This window comes from Lagopus muta, chromosome 16 (genome assembly GCF_023343835.1).
Source record: "Lagopus muta isolate bLagMut1 chromosome 16, bLagMut1 primary, whole genome shotgun sequence".
Lineage (NCBI taxonomy): Eukaryota > Metazoa > Chordata > Aves > Galliformes > Phasianidae > Lagopus > Lagopus muta.
Window position 1 is genome coordinate 2,983,503 of NC_064448.1, and position 17,812 is coordinate 3,001,314.

At 40.4% G+C, this 17,812-nt stretch overlaps 1 protein-coding gene across 3 annotated transcripts in view; it reads left to right on the forward strand.

The window, feature by feature from the left end:
- GNAS (GNAS complex locus) overlaps positions 1-17,812 on the forward strand; it is a 131,577-nt gene that overhangs the window by 69,776 nt on the left and 43,989 nt on the right. For all 3 annotated transcript variants that reach the window (XM_048963619.1, XM_048963620.1, XM_048963621.1), the window contains 2 exons: positions 13,453-13,507; positions 13,589-13,708. In XM_048963619.1, coding sequence (XP_048819576.1) covers positions 13,453-13,507; positions 13,589-13,708 — 175 coding nt within the window. The remainder of the gene's footprint in view (positions 1-13,452; positions 13,508-13,588; positions 13,709-17,812) is intronic.

Sequence of the window (17,812 nt, forward strand, 5' to 3'; positions counted from 1 at the left end):
AAATGCTTAGGAAGTGCTGCTTTGTGTGATTCAAACTCCTGGCACGGGAGTGGATTTTGTCAGGTACGTGAGGGAAGAACTTGAGAAGTGAGAGCGTCAGTGTTTACACATCTGCTTTGGGCTGACTTACAGCTCACAGTTTGTCCATCCGTGTGCCTCAGCGCCAGTTACGTACTGTGTGTGCTGCAGGACGGCTTCGCTTCAGCTTTTGGAACTAAAAATAGTGTACCGTGACACAGTCAAGGAACTGTAAAATGGAATTGGGAAAGTATTGTTCTCTTACTACACAGTTCAAATGAATGGGTGTAATGGGAAATACGATATTTACATCAGGGGAATTTGTCGTGTTTTCAGAATCGTTCCTACAGCTCCATTGTAATGAAGGATTTTTTTCTGTTTTGCTAAGCATATGGAAGTGGTTTACTTACCATTTCAGCAGGTAACTTGCAGTACAGTTTTAAGTAGGTTGATTTGACCAAGAACAAAATCATTTCAGAAGTACTTGTACAGAAATTTGCACTTTTGAAAACAAACTGAATCCTAACTTTTCTGTAAATAAAGCCACAAGTAGCTGGAAATAAAGTCCCGTGTTTCTCACATTCTTCAGTTGTCAGCATCTCCTAAAGCCAGGCAGGAAAGCAGCACTGGTAGGTGGAACTGAGAGCCTAACAGTGCTCCCTGCCACTGGCTGAAGAATTTCACCAATGGCTTTAATGTGATGATGACTGTATCTGTGCTTGGAAGGAAGTGAGGATATTTTGTTGTTGCCCGGTAATATTTGGTGTTTATTTCCAAATATTTTTCGTATATCATCTTATGGTAGTGCAAAGCTTTCAATAACTGGAAAATAAATGAAAATAAATGAATACTTTCATAGCATATTCAAAATAATTACGCATGTCAGCACGATGCTCCAAAGGCAGCCCTTGCCTGATACGTGTTGAACCTTTGCTGATTTGCTTTCAGAATAACCTGCTTGCAGCTGTCAGGAGCTGCTTATGTAGCTGACGTTATATTCAGCATTACCTGCCAAACTAGCTAGAAAGTAGGATGGAGTTTGATAACAAACTCCAACTTAGAGGACTGAATTGGTCACATGTTTTTGCTTGGCTTGCCTTGGTTGGTTGATTGTGTATTTGGGACTTTGGGTTGCTTTTCTTACAGGGAGTCATCTTTGTTACGAGCTACAGCAATTCAGTCACCTTAAGATCAAAACAGAAATAATTCAGACTCTGCATCTGGGCCAATTTGACTAAAGCATTAGCAGCAGCTGCAGGGGCTGCACTGAGCTCTGCACATCTCAGCTGTGTGCAGCTACGCTGGGGCTGAAGTACAAACAGGCTTTTTTTTTTGTCTGGTTATTTATTGAGGGGAAAAAGAAAGTACGGCTACAAAGGAGAGGTACAGAATGTTCTGAAAGGAGGCTGCAGCCAATAAACTTTACCTGCTCCTCGTTTTCTCTGCTGTCTCTGCTATAAATAATGTAATAGCAAGGACGTCCCGGTGCTCAGGTGAGGGGCAGCACTGCCCGGTGTCCCAGCACACCTGGCTGTGGGCTGCACTGCTCTCCTGCTGCCTCTGCTGCATGGAAACCAGCAACGGTCGGTTCCGATTCGCTGCCCTTTTATGCTTTGATTGCAATTACATAGGCAAATAAATATTGGAAAAATTTATTGTTTCCTTAAAGCCATGGCTGTGGGAAAAGGTTTGTAAAGGCACATACGTAGCTTCTGCAGATAGGAAAAGAAAATCCAGACCATTAGAGATAAACGGTAATAAAAGAGCGCAGTTTGGGCTTGTTCCTGGAGTGCTGCAGCCTTTGAGGTGAGTTCTGATGGATGTTGCTTTTGGGTAATTTCTTAAAGCAGAATTCTTTGCACTTTTGCTTGCTTTTCTTATTTTCTCCACTGATGGCACTGAAATTGAGCATAATGGGTCTCTTATAGATGGAAACTTGTTCATAATTAAACAATCTCTGTGTTTGTTTTTGAGTCACAGAGAGTAACTTAGCTTGCAGGCTGGGTGTCTGTGTAAACATATCGGAGCTTTACTGAGCATCTGAAGAAAGCTAACAATGTGCTAACATTTGGTTTTGAATGAATCTGAAATTTAATTTGGATTTACTTCTTAGTCTGTCTCTCCTAAGATCATTTCTCACTTTGGTTGCTACTTTGTGAGGGACCAATCCAAAGAAAACGCTCCAAGAAGTGAAACTGGTTGTCTGAGAATGCTGGCAATTGCACAGGCAATGGAAGATTTGTCTTCTGTGCTTCTGCAGTTTCAGGAGTCATAGGTGTTGCTCACAGGGGATTGTGGAATATTGGAAGTCAAGTTTTAAAGCGTACTGCTTTTTTATCAGCAGGAAGTATGCTGCTTTAACTTCTTTGTTCAAGACTAACAACCACAAGTTTTCACTGAGTTGTACAGGAGGTATGAACACTTCGGTGTTATGCATTTTACAGATGTAAAATTGACCTTTTCGCTTATATTGAAGGCAGCCTTGGCTACACCAGTGACTGTTGTGTCTGAGCCAACCCTGTTGTACCACAGAGCTTAAGGACTGGGTGAAGTTTCAGTTTTCTTCGAGGAAAGATCCCCCAGGTGCCCGGAGGTGTTAGAACAGCTTTCCTGTCTCAGCTACTGTCTGCATGGGACTGAATGTCACTGTTTGAGACCGTCGAGTGTTTTGCTGCTGGGGTTATGCTCAGAACAACGATGGGCTCATGCTGGCCTTTCCCAGCTCGCCCTGGCCCAGTGCTGGTGCAGGCGCTCACAGCTCGCTGGCTGCAGGCAGCAGGGCTCTGTGCAGCCTCACGTCTTGGCAGGCTTCTCTCAGCAAAAACGTAGTAGTAACATTAGTGATACAAGAGATGCTATATAAATAGCAAAGCAGTTGGGTTATTTGAAACTGTGTATGCAGGCGTTTTGGTTTTGTGCTATAAATGCTCTTCTAATGTAAATAAGCCCTCGTACTGAGTTCTGCTAGTTCTAATTCCCATTGTCTCGTGTAATGATGTAGCTGCTCCTTATTGTGTTGAAACAAGTTATGTGGGTGCAGTGTTAACAAACCTGTGCTTTATAAACATGAGGCTGAGGGCTAATCCATGTGCTTCAATGGGAAAACGGTTTCCAAATCATCTTTTATAATGAAGAAAGTGAGTCAAATTTCAGTTTGGAACAAAAGCTGTTCCAAAAATCAGAGCCCTGATTAATCAGTGAGTTACTGGGTGCTGTGGGAATACAGTGAAGCTCACTAGATGAAGTACAGCTTCTCATTTTGAAGACGAATGCCTTAAGAACATAGGGCATGTTAAGCTGAGATAATAGAGAAGAGTTGTGAGTTGTGTGCGATGCTGAGGAATTCACTCGGCGGAGGAGAGGTGTGGGCTGTTGGTTTGTTTGTTTTGTTGGTTGGTTGGTTTTTTATTTGGTGTCTGGTGTGTGAGAGCCTGCTGTGATGCTTTGGCCACCAGAGCAGGTTCTGTAGAAAAGTTTGTTTCTGTCGTAGGTGGTCTTTGGAAGCACAGTCCCTCTGCCTCTGTTCCCTTTCCTGGTGCCGGGCCCACAGGCACTGCTGCTCTGAGAAGTTAATTAACTACATTAATTTGTTACACAAAATTAGTAAGTTACAGCTGTTGAGTTTCTTATTTAGAAGCTTTTAAAGTAAGGAATTGTCAGAATTATTACTTAAATTGTTACAGTAGTAGCACTATAAAACGTGTTGATGTACCACACTGTGTCCAGTCAATAAGCTGAGAATTCTGGCAGAAGTTAGAGACTGCAGTGATATAAATTGAAAGCATTCTTTTTTTTTTTTAATTAAAGGAATTTTGATTTGCTTTGTACTGTATTCTCTATAAATCCTGTCTAATAAGCAGTAGCATGTAATTCCTTTGCTGGAGATATCTCAGAAAAAATAATCCATACAGAAGGTATTTCTGTGTTCTTTTTAATGTGTGTTCTTCAGGGGAAAAAAAGGTAAACATTTGTTCTCAATTATGCTTGTTGACCAATCAAGGAATGAAATAATGAAATAGCTGTGTTAATTTTAGGCTCTGTTAGGAATAGTCAGAGCAGAAGGTAAACTGTGCTAAGTTTGGGGTGGTAGCAATTAATGAAAGAAAAAAAATTTAGAATAAAGGCAGGCTTATGTATTGTGATCTTGCACTGCCTTCATTTTCCACTTCTTTAGGGAAAAAGAAGAGTTTTGGGCCCTGCTGACAGACGTGGCTGTAGTGGAAGTTGCACGGCTGTTTTATTTTATATGCTGTGGTGTGATTATGTGATACAATGGGGGAAGGAAAGAAAATAATAATCAACTTCAGTTTTATTCCAGTTGAAACAGAACAAAAAAGAATTGATTCCTTGAAATGTTTAGCAAGAGGTTGGTGCATTGGTTTGCTGTGAGGTCAGCTGTGAGATGGAAGCTGGAACATGACCTCTTATGGGACCAGCAGGGGTCTGGGTCCCTGGGTGCAGGGATAGTTGAATTGACTTTGACTTCTCCTTCAGATATGATTTGATATTTTATTAGAAGTTACTAAGATTCATTTTACATTTGGGACAGTATAATTACAGAAGCCAAAATTTAGTGGAGCTTTTTGACTGAGGTTATGAGCACAGGAAGAAAACTCGAGTTGTCTCGTGCCTTTTCTTTGTAGTGACTTGGCCTCCTGGAAGACATCTGTGCAGGATTTCTCAGATTGTTCCATTCTCTTCCTTTTCTCTTCCTTTTTTAGAAAGCTGCTTTCTAAAACTTGGTAACAACTTTTGGAGCCACGTTCAACTGAAGCAGGATTGAAATATTTCTAGTGAATGCTCTAGAGTTCAAATCGGTCACCTCTGTTTTACGGCAGTTGTTCTGGGTAGAAATTTGCAGAGCTGATGTTTTCTAACATCCTTAACACTGATTGTAACATAGTTTAAGTTTAAAGAAGTCTTGTTTTTATTCATCCAAATTTGTCACACTGCGTGTGTATGAGACAGGTGGATGTAAAGCTGTGAAAGCAGAAAATAACTGTTGTTGTGGAGGAAGTTAACAAATGGTTTAGGCAGTGATACTGGAACTGCCACGTATGTGTCTGCATAGGCACCTTGGGTTTAAAGGCTTTAGCACTAATGTTCTCAAACTCCACCCAGTAACATCGTATTTCAGAAGGGAAGTGGGGGTAGTAGCTGATACATTGGTCTTTTCTATGTCAGATTTCTGAACTTGATCCTCCTTTGGAATCATGGTGTGGTGGGCATAGGTGACACACGGCCCTAAGGTGAAGCTGTCAGAGGAAAGAAGGGCAAACCAAAGATAGATGGGCATCTTGCATATGAGAATTTGCATCAGATTGTCTTCAGAGGCTGCAGAGTAACTCACGTCTCTGTATTTACATAGGGAGAACCATGCTCAACTTACGGTATATTTTGCTTCTAAAGCTTTTATAACTTAATTGTTCAGTGGAAGAATGCCATTTCTATTTCATATAACATAGGCCATGCAGTGTTCTTAAAGGTTCTGCGCATTCTGGCCCCTATCCACCGTAGTACTTAAACCATGAGTAGCCCTATTAAAGTTGATAGAATTACTCATGTGCTTAAAATTAAACATGTGCTTAAGTGCTTTGATGGATTAGAGCCAAAGTTGTCAGCACCTTGCTTTGTTGCACCTGCCTGTCTGTGTGTCTGGAGCTGCAAGGGACAGATTCTCAGATCTGCTTGTTCCTATATTGAGTTACCCTATATGCTAAAAATGCAGTTTACATGCACAGTCATAGTAAATTCATCTGCTGGCTGGAACTATAAATGCACAACTGGAACTCTTAAAATCTAACAGTACTTGACAAATTTCACGATTTCTTCCCCCGGGGATTTCAGTAGGAATGTTCTACTAATGAGTTTACATGAAAACATGTAGAACTTCTGTAATGTTCTTCGCAAATGTTGCTTTCTGCTGGAATCTAGATGTTAAGAAAGTGTATAATAAGAATCACTGTTCAAATATGACTTAGATTTAAAAGCTGACAGGAGAAGAGGCAGCACATCATACTGCTGACAGTGACTGCGAACTGGGAACTTCCCAAAAACTCAGGTCAGTATGAGCGGTTCTCTGCTGAAACCCTGGGACTGCAAGTGTCTGTAATGCAAATAATTGGTTGTGAAAACAAGGTGGCACTGCTCTAAGAAACATGTGATGAATGAAACATCTACCACTAGTAGCTCACAGAAATCTAAGGTTGACTTTGGATGATGGCAGCATATTGTAATAACACTCAGTTCTGGGTTCCTTTCCAGCATCTTGCTTGTTGTTCAGGTGCTGAGATCTACATTCACTGTCATAACTGCCTTCCTTTTTGGACTGTATTCTTTGCTTACAGGCTGGCAGTACTGAATCTGCAACGTTCAGAAGAAACAACAGTTTGGATCTCTGCAAATTTCATTGTATTTGGAAAAAGGAGGGGGTTGTGATTAGGGAACTATGTCTGAGTGAAGCAACAGCCAAACTTTTAGGAAGATGCTTCAGGTTGCTTTACTATAAATAGGGAGCTATCTTTGTTTCATTCCTCAATTAATGTTTGGGGCTTAAGTTTGAGATTTAAATTAATAGTTGAATGACTGCTTCCTGGTGGAGCACACATCTTGCATTTTCCATCACAGCTGGCAGACTTGGTACCATCAGCTGGTAGGGAGCTTTGTGCACTGCTGCTGCTCACTGTTACCCTCAGATGGCTCTGTGACACTTCGATTTGCCTGGATCGAATGTATCTCAAGGAATTTCTGTGGTCTGATTGCTTTAAATTTGTATCCTTCTGAGCCTACTTGAATTTTGTTACAATTTTACATGATATATAATTGGGAAGTCTCAGTTTCAGAAGTATTTTTTGACAACTAAGGTGTATACCCAGAAGTAGTGATGCCAGTTAGCTATAAGTGGAATAGGGAAACTGTTATCGCGTTGCAAGTTCTTTGCATATTTTAGCGGTCTTTAATTATATTGAATTAATAGATTGAAAAGATAAGATGAGAATAAAAGTAGGTGATTCATGCAAAAGTGACATTACGTGCAGTAGGAGCGTGTAGAAACATGTTTTGTAGAGTTTACCTCATTTCTGATAGACCGTGAGTTGGAATCTTCCTCCTTTTTCCTTTCCTGCTGTGCTGTTGTCCTTCTGGCATCGGTGTGTTCCTGCTGATCTGCAGGGTTTGGGGCAGAAGCCTCGGGTTCTCTCACTGCTCCAGGCATGCACCTCGCAGGTCTCCTGCCTGCAGTATCGCACACCTGAGGTGTTTAGGACAATAATGGGAAACGCGATCACACGCACACAAAGATTTGTATTCCATCTGACTGCTTCCTGTCTTCCCTCCCTCTCTGCATCTCGCTCAGGCTGATTTCTGTGTTCGTGTTTGGCACCCAGTGTTCAGCCATTTTATTTTAGGGCTCCTTTCCATTTAATGTTGGCATGTAGCCAGCTGTGTACTTTTTGACTTCGAAGTAGCAGTGAAGTCATTAGCTGCTGTAGGAGCTGTTCCCCTCTTGCTCGTACATGAGTCCCTTGGGGGGGTCTGAGACCTGATTGCTAGCTTTGGAAAGTGTTGTATCCAGGACTGGCTGAAGAAATTACTGGAGTCCAGACATTTACGCTTGGCAGTACAACTATGCTTCAACTCGATCTTTCAAAATGAAAACAGAAGTGCTTTGGAAGTGCCTGAAAACTTGAGGCAAGCACAAGACCCCCAGCAATGCTCCATCCACTGCCTGTGTGCTAAAGCAACGTCTCAGCAGTACCGAGTGCGGGGTACAGCAGATATCCCAGCCTTAACAGCAGGTGCTGTTGATCCATTTACGCTATGTTTGGTGGTCAGTACATCCTCACCTGGTGGGATTTTTTGCTGTAAATGAAGGGGAGATGAACTGGCCCAGTCACACAGCTCCAGAGATCGCAGCAGGTGGGGCTGCACCAGCAGATGGATTGAGGCACTGCAGAGCTGTCCGGACACAGCACTGTCGCACATCTAAAAGCTGCTTGTTGATCCGCATGTTGCCCCTCTTTTTTTTTTTTTTTTTTTTTTCCATTAATAAAGACCACATTCACAGTGGGGGAGATGGAAAAAAAAAAAAAAAAAACAAAAAAAAAACAAAAAAAAAACAAAAAAAAACAAACGTCTTTAGAGCTTCTTGTCAGCAAATGGTTATTGCAAACTAGCGAATTGTACAAGGCAAGGTGATTCAGCAAGTTTGACTTGAATCCTCCTGTTGCTTCTGGTCAGCGTCTTTCAGTACCAGAAAAGAGAAGAATCACAAAGTGTACTGTGAAAATTCCATCCCTGTAAATGATTGTATCAAGTTTCTTGATACAGAAAGTGAACTTTTAAGAGCATCTTTTATTCTAATATGCTGAATTATCTGAGAGCAAAGAAGGTAAACTGGTGTGACATCTTGTGTATGCGTGCTTGAAGAACAAGAAATCCAGTATGCAATTCACACAGGTGTTTAATTGTACAGAACAAATTAAAGGGTCTTTATCAACCTGGTACATCACAGAGCTCTTTGTAAACAGTTTTATTGTCATTCCTTACCTAAACTATTGCTAGTTAATTAGCTGAGGTAAAGGGAGCCGTGTAAGCAGAATTATGCTTCTTAACATTGGGTCTGTGATGGTCTCTGTGATACTTACAGGTGTGAAGGGACTGTGAAGCCAGTTAAACTGGTTGTATGCAGGAATTTGCAGAGCTGAAGGGGAGCCTCAGAGTGACCTGGAGCCAGAGCAGCATGCTGTGCCATCCCACCCTGCACACTGAGCGCAGCCCTGTGCTGGCCCTGCCCGAGAGTCACCAGCTGTGCAGCCCCAAAGGTCCCAGGATGGCAGCCTTCCTCAGCTCCCTGCAGGGCACTGGCGGTAGCCTTTCACCTTTACAGTGAGAATAGTGCAGTGGACACGGGTGAAACAAACCTACAGGTTGGGTTAATTAGATTTATGCTTAGGAATGCCTTTTTTGAGTTTTGTGGTGACTGCATTATGGCCCTGTTCCCTTGGAAAATAAGTGAGTCCCAGGCCTAGCACCTAATGCTGCAGCGTGAGTTGTGCTCAGAAGCAGTGCAGTGTCTGCTTTTGCATTCTGGCTTTTTCACAGTGTGTTTCTTGACAGTAACTTTTATTGAGACAGCTGTGATGTGTTTTTATCAGTGCTTCGGTAATTTGTATTTCTTGCTTTGCAACTTAGAGAATGATTCTGTTCTTCTACAAATAGTGTCTGTTTGCTCTTAATTTTCATATCACGTTCCTGTCAATGGCCACATATTAGGAAGTGCACGTACCTCATGTAAGTAAATATTATTATGTATTAAAACAGTAAAAGAAAAGTAGTTGTGCTTTCCACAACATTTAAAAGAGAGAACTTAGGGAAGCAATATGTTGTCCTTTGTATGTGTTACATCACGTGTGTGGAAGTGGTGATACTTCAGGGAGCAATTGAGTTAAGTTCTCAGAAATAATATAAAAATGGTCACAATCAGATCTGTGCAACGTAGATCATATTTAACTGTAATTTTAACTGTATTTTTAACATTATTATTTGATCAGCCTTTTCATTTTTACATTTTATTTATATATATATATGCAGTTAAGTATTCTATGAGCTTTGGAACTTTTTTTTTAAAGCTACCTTACCATGTACTTGGAGGAAAAAACAGTCACCTCATTTTGCTCTTAAAACAATGACCAGTACCTCCCTTCTGGTTCAGAACTGGAAGTTCTTTGTGCTTTTGTTTCCAGTCCTCTCACAACTCCATCTGTACAGTCAAACTTCCAGCAGAGCACACAGCACCTGAACCTTCCCAGACCAACAAAGGAATCCAAACTTCTTCTCTTCCAAAATGACATAAAGGGGTTACAAGATCTCTAAGTTTTCTTTTTTAAAAACGGAATTCTGTGACGTGTTTTCTTCAATTCATTTCAATGCCGTGTTTTTTTCCCCCTTTTCTACTTGCAAGGTGAATCTGGGCCTGCTAGGATGTTCTTTTTAAAGCATTAAATATACTTCCCACGTTCCAAGTTGTGGTTGGTTGTGTTATTGGGAAAGTAAATCAGAAATGAGCGTTAAATTCAAATTAGTTTGATTATTATTTTTTTTAACTTAATAATCTGTTTGGCAGTGTGCTCACTGCATACGGTTTGATGGAGTCTGACTTACGCTGCTGCCACAGGTGGGATCGCTCTTCTCTGAGCATAGTTTGTTTTCAAGGAATATTGGATTTTCCTGACCTTTTATGTCATTCTAATTTCATGTTTCTTGTATTGAAATGTCATCTTTTTTTTTTTTGTAGTGCCTAAAATAGACTTTATTTGTTTTCCTGAGAGCTATGTGCAGCTTTCCTTTGGCCCATTTAAATATTGAAAACAGCAGGATTTGAGATTTTTCTTATAATCCTCAACTAATAGAGTCTAATGCTTTGTTTGGCCTACCCTACACAGCCTAAGCAAAAGTTTTAAATGAGATTAAAAATTTGACCTTATTAACCCATGGCATGTAGAGATACAGAAGGGCATTGGGAGCTCGCGAGGCAGGGAAAGCAGGCAGAGCTGCTGTTGTGCTGGCTGTTGTGTTGGTACCTGAAGCAGGGAAGAGGAAGGAATCAGTTCCAAAGGTCCAGCTTTCATGGTTGAGGGAAATGAAGTTCGATCACTTTTGTAAATTTGAGGTGCAATCTGCCAGAGATTTCTCAAAAGAATGTTGTCAGCACAGGGGGTGGCCGAGGTGCTGGCTGGCGTTCCTCAGCTGCACTTCCTGAGCCACAGCGACATCCATTGCCCTTTTTTAAAGGGAAGTTCCAGGTGCAGGTGAGCTGTTGGATGAGTGATCGAGGAACACGTTGAGCTTCAGAGGAATTACATATCCCATTGTCATGGAAAATTTATGCTTAGTAAACGTAACCAAACACAAAATGACATGGTGCATTCATTGCTGTGTAATAAGAGTCCTTGTTTACCGGGCGTGCTGTAGGGCCATGGCAACAGACACAGAAATAGGCACTGTGAGTGTTCATTCCTGTTGTAAAGATGGTGATGCTGTCAAGCAGTTTGTTAATTGCTGGAGTCTTACATCGCTCCACATTCGTTATCGCTTTCAGTGCTGCTGCTAACTCAGGAGCTGTGGAGATGTGTAAATATGAAAGTTTGACAAGAACCTGTAACAAAAATACTCCCTTTCTTGGTCTGATGTGGAAGAGTCAGGTAACTGATGGTTTGAGAAATTTAGCCACAAGAACTCTAGGGGAAAAAAAGAATCTTAACAGCAGTTCACATAAAAATCAGGAGACTTTCTAAATACCTGTTCCAAAACAAAGCAAAATGACTGAACGTAACTTCTTACGTAGTCCTTTAAAAACACTGGTGCCTTGCTTCACCCTGGGCATATCAGTTGTCCTTTTGACCTCAATGGGGCAGTTTGGATTCTGTGTTCACTGAGTTCGTGACCTTAGCTGAAGACTAGAGGCAAAGTCAAGCCAGACATTTTGCTTGCACTATCAGCGAGAAACGTTTCCTGCTGTCATAGCATTATTTATGTGTTGGGTTTTTTTTTTCTTTCTTAATTCCTGGCTCATTGCCTTGCTCCCATCAGCAATGCCAAAACCAGGACTCCTCAGGTACAAACGTGGGGTGTAAGGTGGTCTGCTGGGTGGGTCAGGAGCTCTAGTGGGCTCAGGAATTGACTCCTAACTACCGATCATTTCATTTCCGTTCTGCATCAGACTTTGGTGCCCTTGTGCTTTGAGAGCACATTTGTTACGGGCAGTGCTAAGGAGCTGATGTTTGAGGACAGTCGCGTTGTTGTGTGTTGGAGTTTTGCTGCCAGTCCATATGTGTTCGGTGCAGCCCAGTGGCGCAGAGCGAGGTGACTGCGTGCTGCTGTTTGCTTTGTGTCTGCAGGACTCGCATTGCAGATGTGCTTTCCCAGTGTGTGTGTGGTGGGATCCTGTGAGCCTGCATCTACGAGGCAGCGTGGCATGCAGCTGCACGTGGTTGTTTTCAGTGACAGATCTTTTACAGCAGTTAAAGTAATCTTTAATATGATAATCGAGATTCCCCCCACTCTTGGACTGCTGCGTCTGCCCCGGTACTCCAGCAGTACTTCTTGTTCTGCTGTTCTGCTCTCTTGGACAGTGAATATGCTTTCAGTTTCGTTTCGTTGGTTGTGAATAAATACAGAAAGGAAGAAGTGATAGAAAGCATTTACAGCATGACTGGTTAGTTATTTAGGTGGATTGAAATTTTGAAGGTGTACTCAGCAAACTGGAAGTGTGACCGTTGCCTTTTAAAGAATAAAGCAGCATAGTGTTGTAGTTTGGAGCCTTTGAGATGCTGTTCTGAAAAATGCGAGTTTTCAAAATAAGTAATATTAGAAATAAATGATGTAGATTTAGGGACACAAGTGTTTTGTAAAATGTTTTGGTGAAGATTAAAAGGTGGGTTAGATGATTCAGGGATGTCGTCTTTTGTTCTGTTTCAATAATAACTTGGCTAATTTGCTCTACCTCAAAGCAGTAACGTTATGTTATGTATTGTTATACGTGTAGCAAGAAATGAATAATGTAACAGCTTCATCCCAGTGCTTTATGTGAAGTTCCAGTTTGCAGACTCAATCCCAGTCATACCTCCAGGAGGTGAGCGCCTGCACCGAACGTGTGATCAGGCATTTCTTTTGATGGTGCTATTTAGCACTGAGAACAACTATTGTCAGGATAGCAAAAGGCATGCAGTACAACTCCTTACAGATAAATTAGAGGGACTAGTTTGTTTGCCTGTTACACGTTTTGATTTGCCTGCAGTTAATCCTAAATGTGAATGCTCACATACAGCATTCAAACTAGATTTCTAGCCTACACTTGTGCTTGTAGTTGAAAATAATTGTATGTATTCACTTCAGTCCTTTATTGCAGGCTTTGTGCCCGATCTGTTTGAATGTCTGTGCTAGGTTGAGATTTCTGCTCTAGCTTTTTCTGCTGACATCGTTTTCATGTTTGTTTTTGTGTGTGTTTGTGTGTGTGTAACTCATTGTGCTCTGCTCTCCTTCCATTTATTTCTACTTATTGTAATTTACTCTTTTTTTATTATTATTTCTTTTCAATTTCTGTTTTCTAAATAACTTTCATGTATTTCTAGTATTTCGTATTAAAATGAATCAAAATCAGCTAATTTTGCAGAATGTCTTTGTACTGCTGTCAGACAGCAGTAATTTTTATTTAAGCATAATTGAATATCCACTTTTGGAAACAAATAGATATTCACTGTGTAAGCAGAGAGGATTTGAGATGTTTGTTCGGAGTCTCTCTACAAAAATATTCAGTACTGAGGAAAATTTATTCAGTGTTAACAATATAGTTTTGCTAGAATATTTTTAATGTTCTATTTCAAAGAGATGCTCTGCTTTTATGGCCTATACATTTAATAATGTATTTAATTACAGGGAAAAGAAAATGAAAATTCAGGATATTAAGAACAATATTAAAGAAGCTATAGAGGTAAGCATACAAGCTAATATTGTTAACTCTTCACAGTTAGGTGTGTAGACACATTTTGCAATGTCTTTTACTTTTCTGCAGACAATAGTGACAGCAATGGGCAACTTGGCACCTCCAGTTGAACTAGCCAATCCAGAGAACCAGTTTCGAATCGACTACATCTTAAATTTAGCTAACCAGATAGACTTCGATTTCCCACCGGTAAGTAAATAATCCTCATTGGCTGCAGTCATGCTTTTTTGCAAATGATTTTCGCTGCACTGTAGTAAATATTTACAAAAAACAGTGGACTGGTCTTTGGGAATTACTACTGTAGGTATTGTGAGTGAGTGCTGATTAAAGTACAGCAACATGGTTAGAGTATGCAGGTCTCTGAACGCAGAGGTCCTTGTCTTCTTTCTTTCACTCCATTGCAATCGGCAGCTACAGTGAAGAAGAGCAGTGTGGGCAGTGATGTTTGGGTATTTGCCCTGCCCAAAAAGAGGGAAGATGTGTGCAGCAGCCAGTTGATAATTAGCAGGCATTTAGTGATACTGTATTTCTCTCTTCTGGAAAAGTAGTAGAGTTTTCTCGCTGATTCAGATGTTTTCTGACAGCTGTGTCAGCCAGACTTTCTGCAAAGGTTCCACATAACTATGTCCTTGCCCCAGCCCTTGCCAGTCCTAGTTAATGATTCTAAATCCCAGCAGCCCCAGAGTAAATGCAGAAAGTATAATTACTTGTTTGGTGATATAACTTTGTGCCTACTCACTGTGATTAGTTTCTATTGTATCTATCCCAAGCAGGCAAGCAGCAGAAACCCACGAAAATACAGTTTGCACTCACTGAACTCTTGAATACTGAGATGTTATTAATTGCTGGGAAATATCTTGTACTTGCAGTAATACAGGAATGCATCACTTTCTGTGTAATGTTCCAATGAGGGTAGAAATTACGATACATCAAAATCAGGATCCATTTACACCGCAGTTTTGTTTCCAGCAGTAGTTGGTCTCAGGTGCTTGAAAGGAAAGTGCAGACAGATGTGGGATAGTTTGCAGCACAGCAACGTTTTCGTAACTGATTTATAAACAATATTGAACAAGCTGGTCTGTGAAACCAGTTACCTTTTGCAACTGCTGCTTCTGGGAACTTAGCTGCTTCTGTCAGCCTTTATTACAAAGAGAAAAACAACTTGGAACTTGCTTTGTGTACAAGGCAAAAGTAATGTTCTATTAGCAATATGAGCATTGTGTTGTGTTAGCAATGAGCAGGCACAGAAAGATGGATGGAAAGAGGGAAGTTTGTAGCACACAGAATGTAATATTAATCATTTTAGGGCCATTTTATGATTCTATCTTAAGAAATCTTAAGGCGTTTTGAGATATTTTCTAAGATAGCTGTTTGATAGCTCTCGGTGTTATTTGCAGGAACATTTTGTCAATTTATTGAAGATCTTTCTGCAGTTGGACAAAGAATTTTGTGCTTTAAGGACAGTGTTAGCAGAATATTTGAGGGAAAGAACAGCAGCTTTGTACTCCACCCTGCACGCTTTTGAGTTGGCCAGGTGCCTGCAGCTCTCCTGCTGCCCATTGTCTCATGATAGTTCAGTTTGCAGTCTGTAACAGTGCTGTAGCAAGTTTCTGTGACCTGTTTCTTACTGAAATACTTTTTTCCTCGTCTCCTCTATCTCAGAGAGAGGTTTTTCTTCAGTTCAGCTGGAATGCAGTGATTATTTTTTTCTTTTCCCTGAAAGAGCTGGTTGTATAGCAGTAAGGGAGCAAGCCAGGCAGGTATGTGCTGGATATGTGTTAATTTAATTCATATCAAATACGCACTGAGGACAAATGAAGAGTTCTGACGTGATTTCCTATTCGGTTTCAGTCTGAATCAGAATATGTTTTCAATTCAGTGTTGGCTGGGACTCTTCCCATTTAGCAAAAGTATTTTTAATGTGTTTCTTCAAAGGAAAACCAAAACAAACAAATTTGCCCTCAGAATTTTTTTTGGGAACATAAAGTAATGCTTAGATACAGCTAGGGAAGTTCTCTTTTTACTCTGAGTGCTGTTTTTAATATAAAAATAAATAGTCAATATCTTTTATTTCCAGTAGCCTGCAGAGCAGCGAGCCCTTCCAAATCAAATGAAAGCCCTCTTGTAAGTAGTATTTACTAGTAGGGAAGTGTGTGTCAACAGCCTGGCTGTATCTGTTTATAGAATTGGGCTAATTTAGACTAATTAGTAATAGCCTGAGGTTCTCATAAAACAAAGTCGTTGGTTTTTTGTAGCAACTGCAATGATCAGTACTATTGCACTTGTCTGTTCTTTCACGTTTGCAATGCATTCTGAGATCCTTGGATAGGAGAGACAACAAAGTGGACTGAGGTTCGGAACGTAAGTCATCGGCTTCTGTGACTAGATGATGTCTGGTGCTTTTATGTGCTGTGTTGCTGTGTAAAGTAGTAGATATACTCTTACCAGGTCTATAAATAATTTCAAGTCTACTGAGGAGTCTTTGGAAGTGTGTTGGATAACATGAAACTTGAGGAATAACTGTGCTCCGCTAAAACTGGGTTTTCTTTCACTGAGCAAAGGTATTGTGTTAAATGTTTAAGCCCTGAGTCTACAGAAGTTTAGGCCTATGCTTAACTTTGACTAATGGCTAGTTTTGTAGACTTTAAGAAGTATTTCATAGGTAACTGTTCGTAGGGTTGAGGTTTTAAACATCAGCCACTAGTTTAGAAGTAGTATTGTTGGCTCCTTTTACCTTTGATGACTGTATAAATTAGTATTTATCTGATTTTTGAGATTGTCAGAATGTAGGTTATAGTTCTTTGATGCAAGAAAAACTGAACTTGCATTTTAATTATGTATATTAGCTCAGCACTTTGGAAGAGGTATCATTTTCTGTAAGTGGAAATAGCCTTATGTTAGTTATGTATTGTATCTAAGGAAGCTTCAGCGTGGTGACTGGTCTGGTAAAATTTGGAAAACCTTTTTGCTCTAGTAAAATTGGCAACTCCAGTGTAAGAAATTGCAATGCTAATCAGATCCATGTGATCTATTGTTAATATGAATAGCACTGATAAATATTGTATGCAGTGTTCTATTGGCATCATTAGGAAATGTATCCTTGCTAAAATGACAGGACAGGAAAGGATTAAGTCTTGCCAAAAATGTCGAGCCCTGTTGGTTTGAATGAGCACTGAGAACAAGAGAGGTCATGCTTTCTGTGGAGAGGTACTGAAAGCAGAAATCTTTTTCTAAAATGCTACGCTGCCAATTTTTTAATGAAAGATTATCTTTTACGTAGGACCATCATCGTTGCCTTTATTAAAGCTGAGTTTTTATCATGTGATTAAATTGTCACTGACCAGCATGATTAGTTTAAGCAAAGAAAAAGGAAGTTAAACTGAAAAAACCCTCCCAGGTTAATCAAACCAACTCAGCTGAGATAGTGGAAGGACTTAATTTTAATCACTGGGCTGACTGTAATTGTGCATTAGTTAAAGCCTTAGGAGTGAGGCAGAAATCTTTCCGTATTGATGTGCTCGTGTGAACCTGTATGCCCACATGTGATAACTGCTACTGAGCATGTGTTTTAACATCATGCCATGATAAGTAATATTTTAAAAAAGAAGAAATTCTATTATTTTAAACAGAAAATAAAAATGAGAGATTATCATAGATGAGGCTTAGAACTGACTTTTCTATCACTGTTGTCACTATTTAGCTCATTCCAGATACAATGTAGTTGTGCTTCTATATTTGCAGTATCAACAATCAACTGCATGAGTATTTTTGATAGTTCTGATGAGCTTCCACCTTTTTCAAGCGTAGGTTGGTGCTGGATGGACCGGCTTATGGAGGTGGTATTTGTATTCCTGCTCCGCATACCAGACAGCGGCTAGGATATTTTCTCCATCCCTAATGCCAACTGTAATAGTGGCTTTTTTCCTCATCCCTTTTCTTTTTGTTATTACTTTTAGAAGAGGAAAGGAAATGCTTTTGTCCTATGAGTACGATCAACCAGCGTGAACCAAACTGCCAAACAGAACCTATTTCTTTTGGGTCTTAGTCTCTTCGTAAAGTAGTCAAAATAGGCAGCTGTAAGTACTGTTCAGCTTTTCTTAATTAACGTAGACTCAGTTGTGGGAGATGTGTCTCCCGAAAATACTGTAGTAACTGCAGTTGGCAGTAGGTTCAGAACATCCACTGTTGCAATCTGAAATAACTGTGGCACTGCTGAGATTTATGCTTCTCTAGACCCAGGGAAATGGATCTACAGAAGAGATGGGACAGTTTTTAGGGTGTTGGTGAAATTGT